At 42.1% G+C, this 14303-nt stretch overlaps 1 protein-coding gene across 2 annotated transcripts; it reads left to right on the top strand.

Moving 5' to 3' along the window:
* The first annotated feature begins 351 nt into the window (after positions 1–351).
* LOC128455898 (glycerol kinase) lies at positions 352–13905 on the top strand. 2 transcript variants are annotated; one of them, XM_053439854.1, is made up of 20 exons: positions 352–552; positions 2070–2143; positions 2912–3018; positions 3142–3219; positions 4247–4326; positions 4873–5010; positions 5106–5215; positions 5625–5691; positions 7608–7643; positions 7821–7888; positions 7998–8040; positions 8140–8220; positions 8345–8423; positions 8547–8643; positions 8837–8921; positions 9035–9155; positions 10098–10241; positions 10806–10892; positions 11216–11290; positions 12716–13905. In XM_053439854.1, the coding sequence occupies exons 1-19, from the start codon at positions 499–501 to the stop codon at positions 11287–11289; spliced, it is 1623 nt and encodes a 540-aa protein (XP_053295829.1). In that variant the 5' UTR covers positions 352–498; the 3' UTR covers position 11290; positions 12716–13905. The 2 variants fall into 2 exon arrangements, with proteins under 2 accessions (XP_053295829.1, XP_053295830.1); XM_053439855.1 differs by lacking the exon at positions 11216–11290.
* Positions 13906–14303: the final 398 nt, after the last annotated feature.

The following is a 14303-nucleotide window of genomic DNA, read 5'->3' as shown; positions in this document are numbered from 1 at the left end:
TTGAATGTATCATAGGGATAAAGGTACATTCTGGTATTAACAGATAGAAGTAGGGAACACTATCTATCTATCTATCTATCTATCTACCATATATCTATCTATCTATCTATCTATCTATCTATCTATCTATCTATCTATCTATCTATCTATCTATCTATCTATCTATCTATCCATCCATTCATCCATTCATCCATCACTCCAGTGTCTAATTAAAGTCCAAGGTTTCGAGTGACGTAACAAACATACTTTCCATCAGAAAGTGCCTACAGCTCTGATTGGACAGCGCGTGGCGACGCCTTCTAACGGGCAGCCAATCAGAGGCTGAGCAGGGGCCGACTCCGGTGCTTGCTCCTCCCCCAGGGTCCATAGGGTGCCGGTGGTTCGAGCCCCTGACGAGGAGACGTGGCAGGCATTTAAAAACCAAAACAATCAGCAGCTGTTTGTATTGAACGTGGGTTTCCCAGCGCTTGAACACAGGAACACGAACTGGGAACCAGCATGGATCCACTGGTGGCTGCGATCGACCAGGGCACGAGCTCAACGAGGTTTCTGGTGAGTGTGGGAACAGTCGGCTCGTGCATGTCACCCATCTGTCTTTATTCCAGCAGCGTGCGCGCTCACGTCCCCACATGGCTGATATCAAGAGAGGACACTAGGAACTAAAACAAGGAAACGTATTATAACTACGATTAGTTTGTAATGTGCAATAAGGAAATACAATAACAGTGGGAACAGAAATTAATATGTAGATGTTGCCCTTTATCTCAAGCTGGTGTTTACACACAATGATTAACCGAATGACAATCTACTCTTTAATTACACACATACAATACTCAGACGGACATATGTTGAAAATGCAAAAGATCACAACTCACTGTAAATTAACTTTAATAAGATGTTTGAACTTATCTATTGGTCAGTTTAGAATGAGCAGGGTATTTATTGTATAGAGCACTTTGTGTTGTATTGTGTTTGTGAGGAAAAATGAACAAATCTAAACTAATACAAATTTGGAGGACACCAATGAAGATGTCCAGAGAGCTGGTGTCGATATTGTGTTAACAAAAAACGTGATCTCCACAGAAGAATGAATGTGTCACCTGAGGACACCGGAGAGTTGTGTTGTTGTGTTATCCTCCTGCGTCGCTCAAACTCCAGAGAAGGTCGAGACTTGATTGTGAGGACATTCTCTGGACTTCAAGTCAGAGAACAGCTTGTGACCAGTGGGACACAGATCTACTGAACAAGTCACTTCCTCCTTAATATCATCTCAGTCTAGTTTTACCTGTGAACTCTTCTTTTGAAAGTTTCTGTCTGTGGAGGAAACCTGTCGGATCTTTGTGCTCGATCTCCTCTCATTCCACTGTGGAGCTAAATTAATCCTGTGCAGTGATTGAAGTTGGGCTTCATCAAGTAGGTCAGCTGGAAGATTCTTGGCACAGAGGGCAGAGCGTGGTGCAGCCCTGGAGAGACTCAAGTTCATCCTGCTGATTCAGTTTCCATTCAATCTGAACAGACTGGTTTTTGGACCACAGGGGTCATTGGGCCTGTTCAGACCTGGTGTTAGCATAGGTCTTAATCCCGTCACAAGTGGACACCTCTAAGTTAAAGTGTGAAACACACCTGAGAAGCATTGAGGCCCCGGTGGAGACCTGATCATTCAGTCCACTTTGAAAGTCGGTCTGGGAAGCAAGTGGCCACATTCCTGTACTTCATGTTTTCCATTCAGTTGCTGATACGTGGAAATAATCAGTTTTTAAAATAGTCAGTGGAACGCTTCAAAGAATCGTCTGTGGATGAACTTGAGCAGCTGTTTAATTAGATTTGGAAGAAGGTCGGTGCAGTCTTTGAAAACATGTCACCTTGGTCGAGCCTCGTGCCAGGTGCAGGATGAAATCCACCCGGCCGGCGAAGACCGTCATCTTTCCACTGGCAGCGCTGACTCTCCTCCAGTCACGGGATCCTGTGTGACTGGGAAATACCTCGTCCCACTCACTGCTCCTCTTCTTGTGAATCTTCTGTCTCCTTCCTCTCTGGTCTTCTCCTGACAAACTTCTTCTTCTCCACAGGTGTTCAACGCAAAAACAGCCGAAGTGATCAGTCACCATCAGGTCGAGATTAAGCAGAGGTTCCCCAAGGAGGGGTGAGTGCTTTATACTTTTACATATTGGTTATTAAACGCTCCTTGAACACTTAGTTGAACAGGAAGTTGATGATGTAGAGAGATGGTTCCTCGAGGGAGAGATTCTTGTTTATGGAAAATGGCAGATAATAAATTTAGTATTAAAACAAATATGGAAAAAATAAAGGTTCAAATCTATCTTTCTATAAACCTAAAAATGAAAATGAATTAGTGTGAGGTTCTCCCTCCTGTTTACTGGGTTATTTAAGTTATACTTTAACTGAATTGTAGATGAATGTCTGACTTTATTTAACAACGTGTCCAAGGTCCAGCTCCGTATTTGATCATTCATTGATTTATACATATTCATTTTGCTGTCTAAACACATCTGGTGGATGAACACCAGAGATTCTGAAGAGAATATATCTGATGAAACGTATTTGTACAGGCTGATGTAAATAGCAGATATTCTCTTAAGGGAATCGACTTCATCATCACGCTAAAGATGGAATAAAGACAAATATATAAAAGAAAATACAACAATAAGCTAATGAATTACAAAATCATTCAAGTACAAGAATCCTAGGCACATGTATGGAGTACAATATATTACAATCAAACAAATACCTATCCATATTTATTCATAAACAAAAAGTTAAGAAGTGAGAACTTGCAATTATCTAAAGTTTTCACATGATGATGCTGTTTCCTGCTCATTCATCTTCACTGTTCACCTCTGTGTGTTGACATGCCTGTGTGTGTCTGTGTGTGTCTTTGTGTTCTGATCAGCTGGGTGGAGGAGGACCCCAAGGAGATCATACAGTCTGTGTACGAGTGCCTGGAGAGAACCTGTGAGAAACTCAACCAGCTCAACATCGACCTCTCCAACATTAAAGGTGGGAGCCTGCTCGTCCTCTAAATACAGGACAGACACACAACCGGCTGTTCACCAGCACCGAGCAGAGAGGATTCTGGGAGTAATGTCTTCACCTGTGTGTTGTGGTTTGTTGTTTTCTCAGCGGTGGGAGTGACCAATCAGAGAGAGACGACCCTGGTGTGGGACAAAGAGACGGGAGAGCCACTCTACAATGCTATTGGTGCGTGCATCATATTCTATATCACTGGCTAATGTTTTTATTTGGATTTACATCTAAAGCTTATTCCACTAACGTCTGTCTTTATGTTTATGGAATGTGTATCTGGATCATTTGGACATGATGCATTCGATATTAAAACAAATTGAGGAGGACTCACTAATGACAAGAATTAATTCTGAAGAAGCTCCATGTTTAGAACGTTATACTACACAAGTTATTTCTCATTTAATAATTACAGTTATGAGCTTTCAGACACATTTTACAACTTAGTGTTTCATATGGTTTAAAGATCTCAGTATGAACGACACACTAACTACACAAACAGGGAAAGAAGTGTAAAAGACAAAGTATACGCACAACTCTGTCAAAAATAACCAGTATAAAGAATCCCGACAAACTGGGTCTGACACGAGCCTCCATACGTCTTCAACTGAGCAAATGAGATTGTGTCATCGAGGAAACAGCTCAGCACATGAATGGGTTGCATCAGAGTGTCATGTATCATGTCCACCCCCCCCCCCCACCCACCACCCACCACCCACCAACCCCCCCACCAACACGTGAGCACACACAGTGACCTCCCACTCAAACCTTCTGTGCCAGTGGCTTTTATTCAGAGCTCCAGGCCTCTCGCCTCAGGCTGGTTTGTGTAATGCAGTTTGTTCACTGTTCATGTGACGTGTGGAGCTGCTTCAGAATTACATCACACAACTGTGTGAGTCATCCTCAGACAGTTCTACAATAAACTGTCACTTTTTTTATTGATATGAAAACAATAGAATGATGTTGCAGCTAACAGGCGTGTTGACCTGGCCCCAGGTTAACTGGTTCTCTCTGTGAAACCAGTGCTGCTGGTTCTTTATAACCGTTAACCTGAAGGCGGAAGTTTCTGTATGATTTGATTTTCTTTACATTCCCTCCAGCTCTCAAACAACAGATGTAATTAGAATAGAGTTGTGAATCTATTTGAATGTTTTCGGGAAGTGTCTCTAACTGTAAGTCTGTGTGTTGTGTGTTGTGTGTGTAGTTTGGTTGGACCTGCGCACACAGTCCACAGTGGAGCGGCTCATCAACAAAACTCCGGGTCAGAACAAGAACCACCTGAAGGTGAGAGGATCTGATCTGAGTGCAGCGTTTATTTGTTTATTTGTTTATTTAGAAGGATCCCCATTAGCTCTACCCTAAGACAGGGCTACTTTTAGTGGGGTCCACGTTTAACACAAACATACAGATATCAAACAATTAAAACATACGTTACATTATAAATATATGTTACATTATAGATATCAAAAGTTAATATACATAAAAATAGTGATCATATAATATTACAGATATCAAAAATAAATTTAGTGGTTATGCAATATTACCTTTGTCATGATATAAAACACTGATATATACAATTCCATAGACACGAAAACTGCAAACCATGTAAGAGAATACTACTCCTTTTATGTACAGTACCTCACCCTCTAGTGTCACAAGTATGTTTATAAAGTCATTACTAATGGAACAGGCAGTCAGGGATAATGAACATATATAGAACTGTGTTTAAAGATGGACGACATGTCTCCACTGAGCAAAATATTATTCATATCTTCCTTTCATACCTGACATACCCACCAATCTGTGTCCCTGCCGTCCTCCCGTCTCCAGCACAAGACGGGTCTTCCCATCAGCACCTACTTCAGCGCGGTCAAGCTGCGCTGGCTCCTGGACAACGTGGAGGAGGTCCAGCAGGCGGTGGCCAGCGGGCGGGCCTTGTTCGGCACGGTGGACTCCTGGATCATCTGGGTAGGGTCCGTTTGAAACACGGTTCGATCCTTTCCTTTACAACGTGTGAAGCGCAACGAGTCCATTGTTGTTGTTGTTGTTGTTTTCTTCCTCAGTGCCTGACGGGGGGCAGCAACGGGGGGGTCCACTGTACGGATGTGTCCAACGCCAGTCGCACCATGCTCTTCAACATCAACAGCCTGGACTGGGATCCTGAGCTGTGCAGGTGAGCAGAACCAGTAGAGTACAAACCTTCACCGAGACCCAACAAGTCCCTTAGAGCAATCAAGATGAATCAAATAACACACTCACAGATATCAGTCCTCAAATATGACTCAATTATTTTTATTTTTGATCAAGATCCATTAATTATTCCCTCGGAAATCAGGGAAAATGTAAAAAAATTATAAATATCTCCACCCTATATTACAAGATTAAAGAAAGTGATAAAAGAATTGATTTATTCCTGAACAAACAAAAATGGACAGGGATGAAAAGAATGTTATATACATGTGAGTTTAACTGAAACACTTTCCCACTGGTCACAGTAGAATTACTTGTGTTGTGTGTGTTGTGTGTGTTGTGTGTGTTGTGTGTGTGTAATACATCGTGACTGTTTGCTCTGCTGCTCTCAGGTACTTTGACGTCCCCATGCAGATCCTCCCCGAGGTCAGGAGCTCCTCTGAAATCTACGGCTGGATGGTAAACTCCACTGACCAGAGGTCGCTCTCTGTCTGTGTGTTGTGCTCTGTGTCTCTTCTGTGTCTCGTCTGTCTCTTCTGTGTCTCGTCTGTCTCTTCTGTGTCTCTTCTGTCTCTTCTGTGTCTCTTCTGTGTCTCTTCTGTCTCTTCTATGTCTCTTCTGTGTCTTCTGTGTCTCTTCTCTCTCTTCTCTGTCTCTTCTGTGTCTTCTGTGTCTCTTCTCTCTCTTCTGTGTCTCTTCTGTCTCTTCTGTGTCTCTTCTCTCTCTTCTCTGTCTCTTCTGTTTCTTCTGTGTCTCTTCTGTGTCTCTTCTGTCTCTTCTGTGTCTCTTCTCTCTCTTCTCTGTTTCTTCTGTGTCTTCTGTGTCTCTTCTATGTCTCATCTGTCTCGTTTGTCTCTTCGCTGTCTCTTCTGTCTCTTCTGTCTCGTCTGTCTCTTCTGTGTCTCTTCTCTCTCTTCTATGTCTCGTCTGTCTCTTCTGTGTCTCTTCTGTCTCTTATGTGTCTCGTCTGTCTCTTCTGTCTCTTCTGTCTCTTCTGTGTCTCTTCTCTGTCTTCTCTGTCTCTTCTGTGTCTTCTGTGTCTCTTCTATGTCTCATCTGTCTCGTCTGTCTCTTCTGTCTCTTATCTGTCTCTGTTTGACATGGAACTGACCCACTTGTCTTTCTCAGCTCATTCCAAAGCTGTTAATCTAAATTCCAGCTAACCATTAAACCATAAAATATGATCTCATAATTGTCTAATAAAATATTTTAACTCACTGTGGTAAACACATAACTTTGATATGATGCAGTGTGTAATTTACCTGAAGATCAGATAAAGCACCGATAAGAGATGAAAGGTAAAGTAGTGAGGAAATTATATTTTAAATAACCTTTAAGTAACCTTTGACCCACATCCTAACAATGTGGTTGTATTCCTAATTACTGACAGACCTCTGTGGCCCCTCCCTGATACTTGGTGTGATAAGTTTCTCTGGTTCTTTATCACAACATGATCAGATGATAACAGAGACACGATACTGCAGCAGTGGATCAGCCCATGTCACAGCTCACTGAAATATATAAAATAACTTCTTGTGTTATCATGTGTCTCTGTTTGTCTGTGCTCTTTTCTTATCTCCTGACCACAGCCTGGTCTCCGTCTGGTGCTCAAGCTTCTTTTTTTTATTCTATGCAACCTGCACTTTGCTCTGCAGAGCCCAGGTCACCACCGGGCTCTGTTGGTTTAGCTGCTGATATTGATTTGTTGTTGTTTATTTCCCACGCATTTTTTTTCTCACAAACTTGAAAAGCCTCTCTGGAAAAATCATGATGAATGAATTCATATTAGAATAAATGGCCCAATAAGAAAAGATCCAGGTTCTTTGATTGCTACGACTCTTGTACAGAATAATCAGTTTTATATTTGTCTTAATCAAACATAAGCACTTTCCCGTTAGGTCATAAAAATCCCTGCACTGACTTTTATAACTCTTGATTCTCCTGTTCATCCGCATGATGTGGATTTATCACATTTGTACAGATAACAGATTCATCATCATCAATCGTTAATCATCAGTTGCTGGCTCCATTTTTATGACATAATTATTAACGACCAGACCTCCGTGACATAACAAGGCAACTCTGTTTTAGTAGAATACAATTAATGATTTAAAACTGCTGTTATATTGGATTATTGAATACTTGCCTACAGAGAGTTATTGGCCTGTGAGTCACATGTTAGATTACAGGCAGCACCCCCCACTGCCCCCCCCCCCCCCCCCCCCCCCCCCCCCCCGTCACCCGACTGGGTACCCTGAACAACAACTTGCTCTAGTTTGTGTTTGGCAGGAAAATACAGAACAAACCGACTCGTTGTTGTTGTTCTGTCATTTCTCCAAAAACTCTAATTACGTCCCGTTCTGTGTCCCCAACAGAAATCCACTTCTCTAGCAGGCGTTCCAATCTCTGGGGTGAGTTGTGTAACTTTGCTTTTATTTAATATAATATATGATAACTGAGGCCTTGATGTTCACCATCATGACCCACTGGTTTGGCTCCAGTTTTAGATAAAGATGTTGTTTGTCTTTTGTGAATGAGACTTGAGATGTGCTGTGGGATTATATTCACGTGACCTTTTTGTCTTTCAGTGTCTCGGGGACCAATCGGCTGCTCTCGTTGGTCAGATGTGTTTCAAAGAAGGACGGGCCAAAAACACGTAAGACGTTCTGGATCTGCTCCCTGATCCAGATCCACACTGAATGAGATCCTTGTGTGTTATGACCCAATCTGGATCCTAACCTGTGTTTCTCTCTGGTGGTTGAAAGGTACGGGACCGGCTGCTTCCTGCTCAGAAACACAGGGACCAAGGTCAAATATTTCACTGGACTAACATTTAAAAAATACCTTCATGATCTCTGTTCTGTGACTTCACCTTCAGTACTCTGCTCTTTCCTCTGACTGGTTCAGCCTGTGAAGTCCGAGCACGGCCTGCTGACCACTGTGGCCTACAAACTGGGAAAGGACCAGCCCGCCTGCTACGCACTGGAGGTGAGTGAGAGCTTCCACCTTTGGACTGGGTTTAGTCTCTGCAGAGTCGGCCATGTTGTGCCCTGCCTTCTCATTTCCTTCTCCCTGCTTCTCTGGATCCAATGTCTTGTCCTCGTCCTCCCAGGGCTCCGTGGCCATCGCGGGGGCGGTGGTGCGCTGGCTGAAGGACAACATGGGCATTGTGCAATCCGCCTCGGAGATCGGTACTGACACATGGATTCACTGAATAATAGAATGTGTGATTCTTTAAGATCTCACTGTAGACACTCAATGTGTGTGGTTATACAACAAGGCTTCACTCTGTCCCCCGTCATTCTGTCATTCAGAGAAACTAGCAGCTGCAGTGGGGACGTCACACGGCTGCTACTTTGTCCCGGCCTTCTCCGGGCTGTACGCCCCCTACTGGGAGCCCAGTGCCAGAGGGTGAGATTGTCAGCTGTTCAAACACATCGGAGCAGTCGACTTCTATTTGACCCTGGAATCAGGAGATCTATCTATTATCTAATGGTCGTAGTTAGTACAGAGACCTGAACCTGCTCTGGAGCTGCTTCAGAGTTACTCCTTGATATTAGTGAAGGTGATTATATCTGTGTTTTCCTTCTCTGTGTGTTTCCAGCATCATCTGTGGTCTGACTCAGTTCACCAACAGGAGCCACTTGGCGTTTGCTGCTCTGGAAGCCGTGTGTTTTCAGACCCGAGAGGTGAGCAGCTCCTTTTCCCCCCCCACGACATGTTGTGATCTCTCCTCTTGTTGCTTTGAGGCTGACGTAGAAACTGTTGCATCTGGAATATCACAGCTCCTCCTGTGTTTCAGATCCTGGATGCGATGAACCTGGACAGCGGTGTCCCTCTGACGCAGCTGCAGGTGGACGGAGGCATGACCTCCAACAGATTACTGATGCAGCTGCAGGCCGACATCCTCTGCGTGCCCGTCTGTAAGTGGAGCGCGTGAAACAGGCATTCACACACTGAGGCTTCAATCTCTGTGACAAAGTAAAGTGCAGAGAAATGCAAACGTATTAAAGCCTGAGCTGAGGAGCTGAATCCTGTTTTTGAAAAGTGAAGCTAAATGACAGTCATCAAATAATTGAAATCCGTTTGTTTTCTCCTGCAGCTCAAGAACAACAACTGTGATGTTTTTAAATCTGTTGTTGAATCTGTGTAAACACCTGAAATGAGTCTGAACACGGACTCAACCACTTTCCATCTTCTCTGACCTTTGTCCCATTTAAAACAGACACACACACAGACACACACACACACACGCATGAATGAATGAACACTTTGAATCACAAGAGAAGGTGAAGAGCTCAGATTCACTTGTGTACTTTACTGTGAACTCATGAACCTTTAGTCAAAACACAACTGACAAGACAAAGTCCACATGTATCCATATGTGTGTGATGAGTTTTGTTATTGGTCAGAGCAAGACTGAGAAAAAACTAACAAGTCAAAATACATGAACTACAAATTCATGAATTTCCTTCTCTGATTAGTTGTCACATAAAATTTGAATAAAACAATTTTGTATTTACCAGAATATGATGCGGGGGAATATAATGATCGGTGTGTCGGTTTGTAATCATGTCATTTCTGAAGCAGAACTTAAAAAACATTTAAAACAATTTCATGAAACTACATAATCACGTTGTAAAGTGTTCACCCTTCTTTTTATACACATATTTTAAAATGTCCATGTCAGTGAGTTTGACTTGTCCAATCAAACAGAGGCTCTTTGCCCAGAACCTTTAACCAATAAGCAGAAACATTATTAACATGTTATAGATATGATTGGAGGAATGTTTTATTGCTTGTAGTGATTTACTCTCTGGTCATTTTAAGAACTTAGTTTTCTAACTGGTATTGTCTCCCTCCAGTACGACCGGCCATGGCAGAGACCTCAGCTCTGGGTGCAGCCATGGCAGCAGGGGCAGCAGAAGGGGTGGACGTGTGGAGCCTGAGCCCCGAGGACCTCCCAGACGTTATTTCTGAGAAATATGAACCTCAGATCAACTCTGAAGGTAAGAAAAACAAAATCAAGAACCTGTCTTAGAAACTGGAATCAGTATTTGATCCTCAGACTGAAAACACACAGTTCTCCTCCATCAAACTGGAGTTACACAGGGTGGGAGATGCTCTAGTGTGATTCGCTGCCATCTGGTGGTGGGATCTAAGAAAGTACATTTATGATACTTTCTGTATCTATACCTATTTTAGTTAAAGTAGATTTATTCTCAGGTACTTTTCACAGTTTGTACTTTTACTTTTAATACTTAACGTTTATATTTTAACCAAATCTTTATTAATAATTGTGAATTTCCTTTTCAAAGCTGCAGTAAATGTTTACTACAACTGTTTTTATTGTGGCAGGCAAAGAGGCCCAAAGGAAAATAAGTAATGACAAAACAAAAGAACAATATGAAATAATTAACTTAATTATTCAAAGGTGTTAGAAGCATACTAAAGATGATTGATTTCAATATTTGAAATCAATCATCTTATTTCCCTCTGAATTCCATTCCAATAACATGTGAATTATTGTTATGACTGTACTCTGCTAACTTCTGTGTTTGTCTCCGTCACAGAGAGCGAGTTCCGCTTCGCCCGTTGGAAGAAGGCCGTCCAGAAAGCCATGAACTGGGAGACCACAGAGCCGTGCTGCAACTCTAATGGTATTCAGCTCATATAAAACCCTCTCCCAGTAAACACGTGTGATGAGCACCAGTCACACGACGGCTGATCAAAGGGGGAAATGTTCGAGTCGATGTTTTTTAAAGCTCCAGAAAGAGTTTAGTGAACAATGGAGTCGGATCAGCTGGACGAACTATGATGATGATCTTTCTACATTTCCCAGAGCGTCTTCTTCTATATTATCTTCTTTAAAAAAAAATCATATTAGCCCACATTCAATAAGATAAACAAATATCAGCTGAGATGTCCCTGACTTGTTTGTGACTGTTCCCTCTCGGCTGCTCTCTCCTTCCTTCGACGACAGGTTTTGGAAAGAAGATAAACGGCGCCCCCTGGGTAGTGCCGCCCACTCCCCCCCCCACCAGGGTGGACCCCTAAGGTCCGACATTCACTGCTGCATGTCACGCGTGACCTTTCTGAACACGGGCCCCGTGCACACCTGGTATTAACACGTGGTTGTTGTGATCCGATCCCAAGTGGACATCTCTGAGTGTGTGTGTGTGTGTGTGTGTGTCTTTGTGTGTGTGTGTGTGGTAGAGGGACGAGTCAGGAGATTTGACCCATTTAAGGAAAGTATTGATCATAATGAGGTGATCAGTGTTTACATTGTGGCGGTGGACACAAACAAATCAACGAGAAGAGAAACAACAGGAAGTCCTGAATGTTGAGTGTGTTCACTTCACACCCGAGCTGTTAACACCAGGTGTGTACAGGGCCACTAACTTACTGGGGCCACTAACTTACTGGGGCCACTAACTTACTGGGGCCACTAACTGACTGGGGCCACTAACTGACTGGAGCATGATCACATTACAGAGCATCACTAACACATGCTGTTGAAGGGCCGGACTGATACCGATCACAAAATTATATATATTTTTCGATAAGTCGACCTGAGTGTGTAACTGTTAACTGGATAAGTAGAGTCCTGCTTCATTGTGCAGGCATCAGTTGTGTAATTCATCTTTTGTATCAGTCCTGCCACGGTGTTGAAGTTGTGTGGTTGTGCATGTTACTGTATATATTGTGTGTTTCACTCTCACAGAAAGGGACTGTTGCTCTGACTGAAGCTCGGCTGCTGTTCACTAAGGGTTTAAACCTGAGTTGATCATTTAGTCTCTTGAACCAACGCTGATGTCTCAGAACCACGAGAGATGAGGTGGTTCACAGGAAGCTCAGTGTCACACTGTCCCTCTTTATATATTTTTTAGATGAAGAACATAAAACAAATTGAAATGGTGTAAGTACTAAAGGCTGAATATGAATTTTGAACAGCAGAAAAGGTCACAAAGTATTTTAAGGTATCTTAAAATTAATATATACATCGACTTAGTGAGGAATAGGAACAGATTAAAGGATTGTATGAGACAAAAGTAATTTTAAACCAATGCTAAAAACGTAGTGTACTGTATGTAGCACAGTGACAGTTTAACTTGGGTAAACAGCAAAATGTCAAAGAGACCTTTTAAACTACTGATGGAGGTGAGTCATTAACCCACCATCCCCTGGAATTCATTAAACATCTGTTGTAGCTGCTTTATGCTTTAATTTAATAAATGATCTGATTTCAAACCCCACAGCTCAGAGCTGGAGTCTCAGTGACAGAGCAACAGAACCAGTGGGTGAACACGTTTGGTTTCCAGCTGTTTTAAACCATTTCCCACTTACTAATGACTCAGCCACTGGACTGTGTGTTTAACCCATTCACTGTCCACTTCTTCCTGAAGCTTGAACTCTAATCTGTGTCTCCTCTCGTGTGTGTGTGTGAGTCTCAGAATGATCTTGTTTTGTGTCTTCACCACAGATCATCAGCAGTAACACACCTGCAGTGCAACATGGCCGACTCCTGTGGAACCAGCCTGAAGGAGGAGGAGGACGCTCCCAGTGGAAGCCGGAGCACTCGGCTGCACGATTCTGTGCACGGGACTGAAAACTGAAAATCCTCCACATTATGTGCCGGCTGCAATCAAGTGACCTGTGGAGCTTCTTGTAGCAACGAGGGAAAACATGGTCCATGTATATATTCTTCCTCGTCCTCTTCCTCATCCTCTTCCTCGTCCTTTCTAATGAAAAACAGTGTTTCTCTCTTTCACCACCTCACAGTAGAAACTATGGATTCCCTTCTGAATTCTGGTGTTTGAAGCCTGAAGCCCAGTTCCACACTCTACTGCCCCTCGTCACTGTGACTGAGGAAGACCCAGTACTGTTGCCTCTGTGCTTTGAGTTGTTGCTACTGGTCTTTGTATTTAAACTGGGATTTGTTCCTGGACGAATGAGAAACGCTGCCTCCTGAGCTGTAATATAATAGTTGTAGAAAATATTTTTTGGGAGAATAAGAAGGAAAATAGAATCATTAACTCTGGAATCTTTGCACCTGAAAAAAAATGTATGTTGTAATATGTAATATGAAGCCGACGCTGTTTGATTGATCCTGTTTGATTTGTGAACCACACTGTGTTTTTAACCTGATTGATTTTGATGATTTGTTAAAGTTTCCATGAAGAGGTCAGAATATGACCATGTGAAAAAGAATTTTTATAAATCCATAAAGTCACAACTACGTATGTTTTGATTCTATATGAATCATATTTTATAAATCACTTTCCAGAACGACCCTTTGTATCCGAGCCACGTGAGACTCACTTTAATTCCGAGTAAAGACACCGAGAGGAAATCATATATTTTCTAAATGACTGTATCCAGATGTATTATCATTGAAAACATTTTGATTTATGCAAGATTTGTGTGAAGGTAACTTCTCTGGATCCTTTCTGCACGATGCTTTTCTTTGTAGTTGCACAATTGATATCCTGTTTCTTTATTTATTGCCTGTGCAGTGGGTGCTAAGACTTTATATTTAGCGATGGCTTTGATTATTGATTTTTATATTAGTATTTTTGAATTTTTAAATGAACGGGATCCAGACTCTGCTTTTTTCAAATCTTGCCAATCTGGTATGTGCAACTACAGACGACAATAAAGTTTTTAATTAATCCCACGACTTGGATCTGATGTTGTGCAAAGAAGTTATCAAAATATGATTGTGACAGATTTTTTTAGTATTTAGGATTTAATCATGGTCACCATCAAGCTGTTATTGGAAACTGCAGGTCCTCAGATTCCTTTAACCTGGAAACATGTTTCACATTGTTGTGCTCGACTCAACTTCAGGTAAAACTTAAAGTATCATTGAAGGGTTTATATATACACACACATATGTAGTACCTGATAGTGGACACTATGGTTCAAGAGTTTCATTCTACCTTTAACAAGTATGTACCTCACATAGCTTTTTAACATTTGATGACTCGAATATCAGTATTTCTCAAACAGTAGCCAATTCAAATGTTTTAATTGATGGTATTTTGTAGCTTTGAAATCAAAGACATGAC

Source organism: Pleuronectes platessa, chromosome 14, assembly GCF_947347685.1.
Source record: "Pleuronectes platessa chromosome 14, fPlePla1.1, whole genome shotgun sequence".
NCBI lineage: Eukaryota > Metazoa > Chordata > Actinopteri > Pleuronectiformes > Pleuronectidae > Pleuronectes > Pleuronectes platessa.
The sequence above is the reverse complement of the archived record's forward strand: the minus strand, read 5'-3'. Positions and strand labels throughout refer to the sequence as shown.

Excerpts from the sequence above, each read along its gene's own strand:
- LOC128455898 (XM_053439854.1), top strand. The coding sequence starts at position 499 with ATGGATCCACTGGTGGCTGCGATCGACCAGGGCACGAGCTCAACGAGG. Across the intron at positions 5,011-5,105 it reads TGGACTCCTGGATCATCTGG|TGCCTGACGGGGGGCAGCAA; the intron begins GTAGGGTCCGTT and ends TTTCTTCCTCAG. Across the intron at positions 8,424-8,546 it reads GCAATCCGCCTCGGAGATCG|AGAAACTAGCAGCTGCAGTG; the intron begins GTACTGACACAT and ends TCTGTCATTCAG.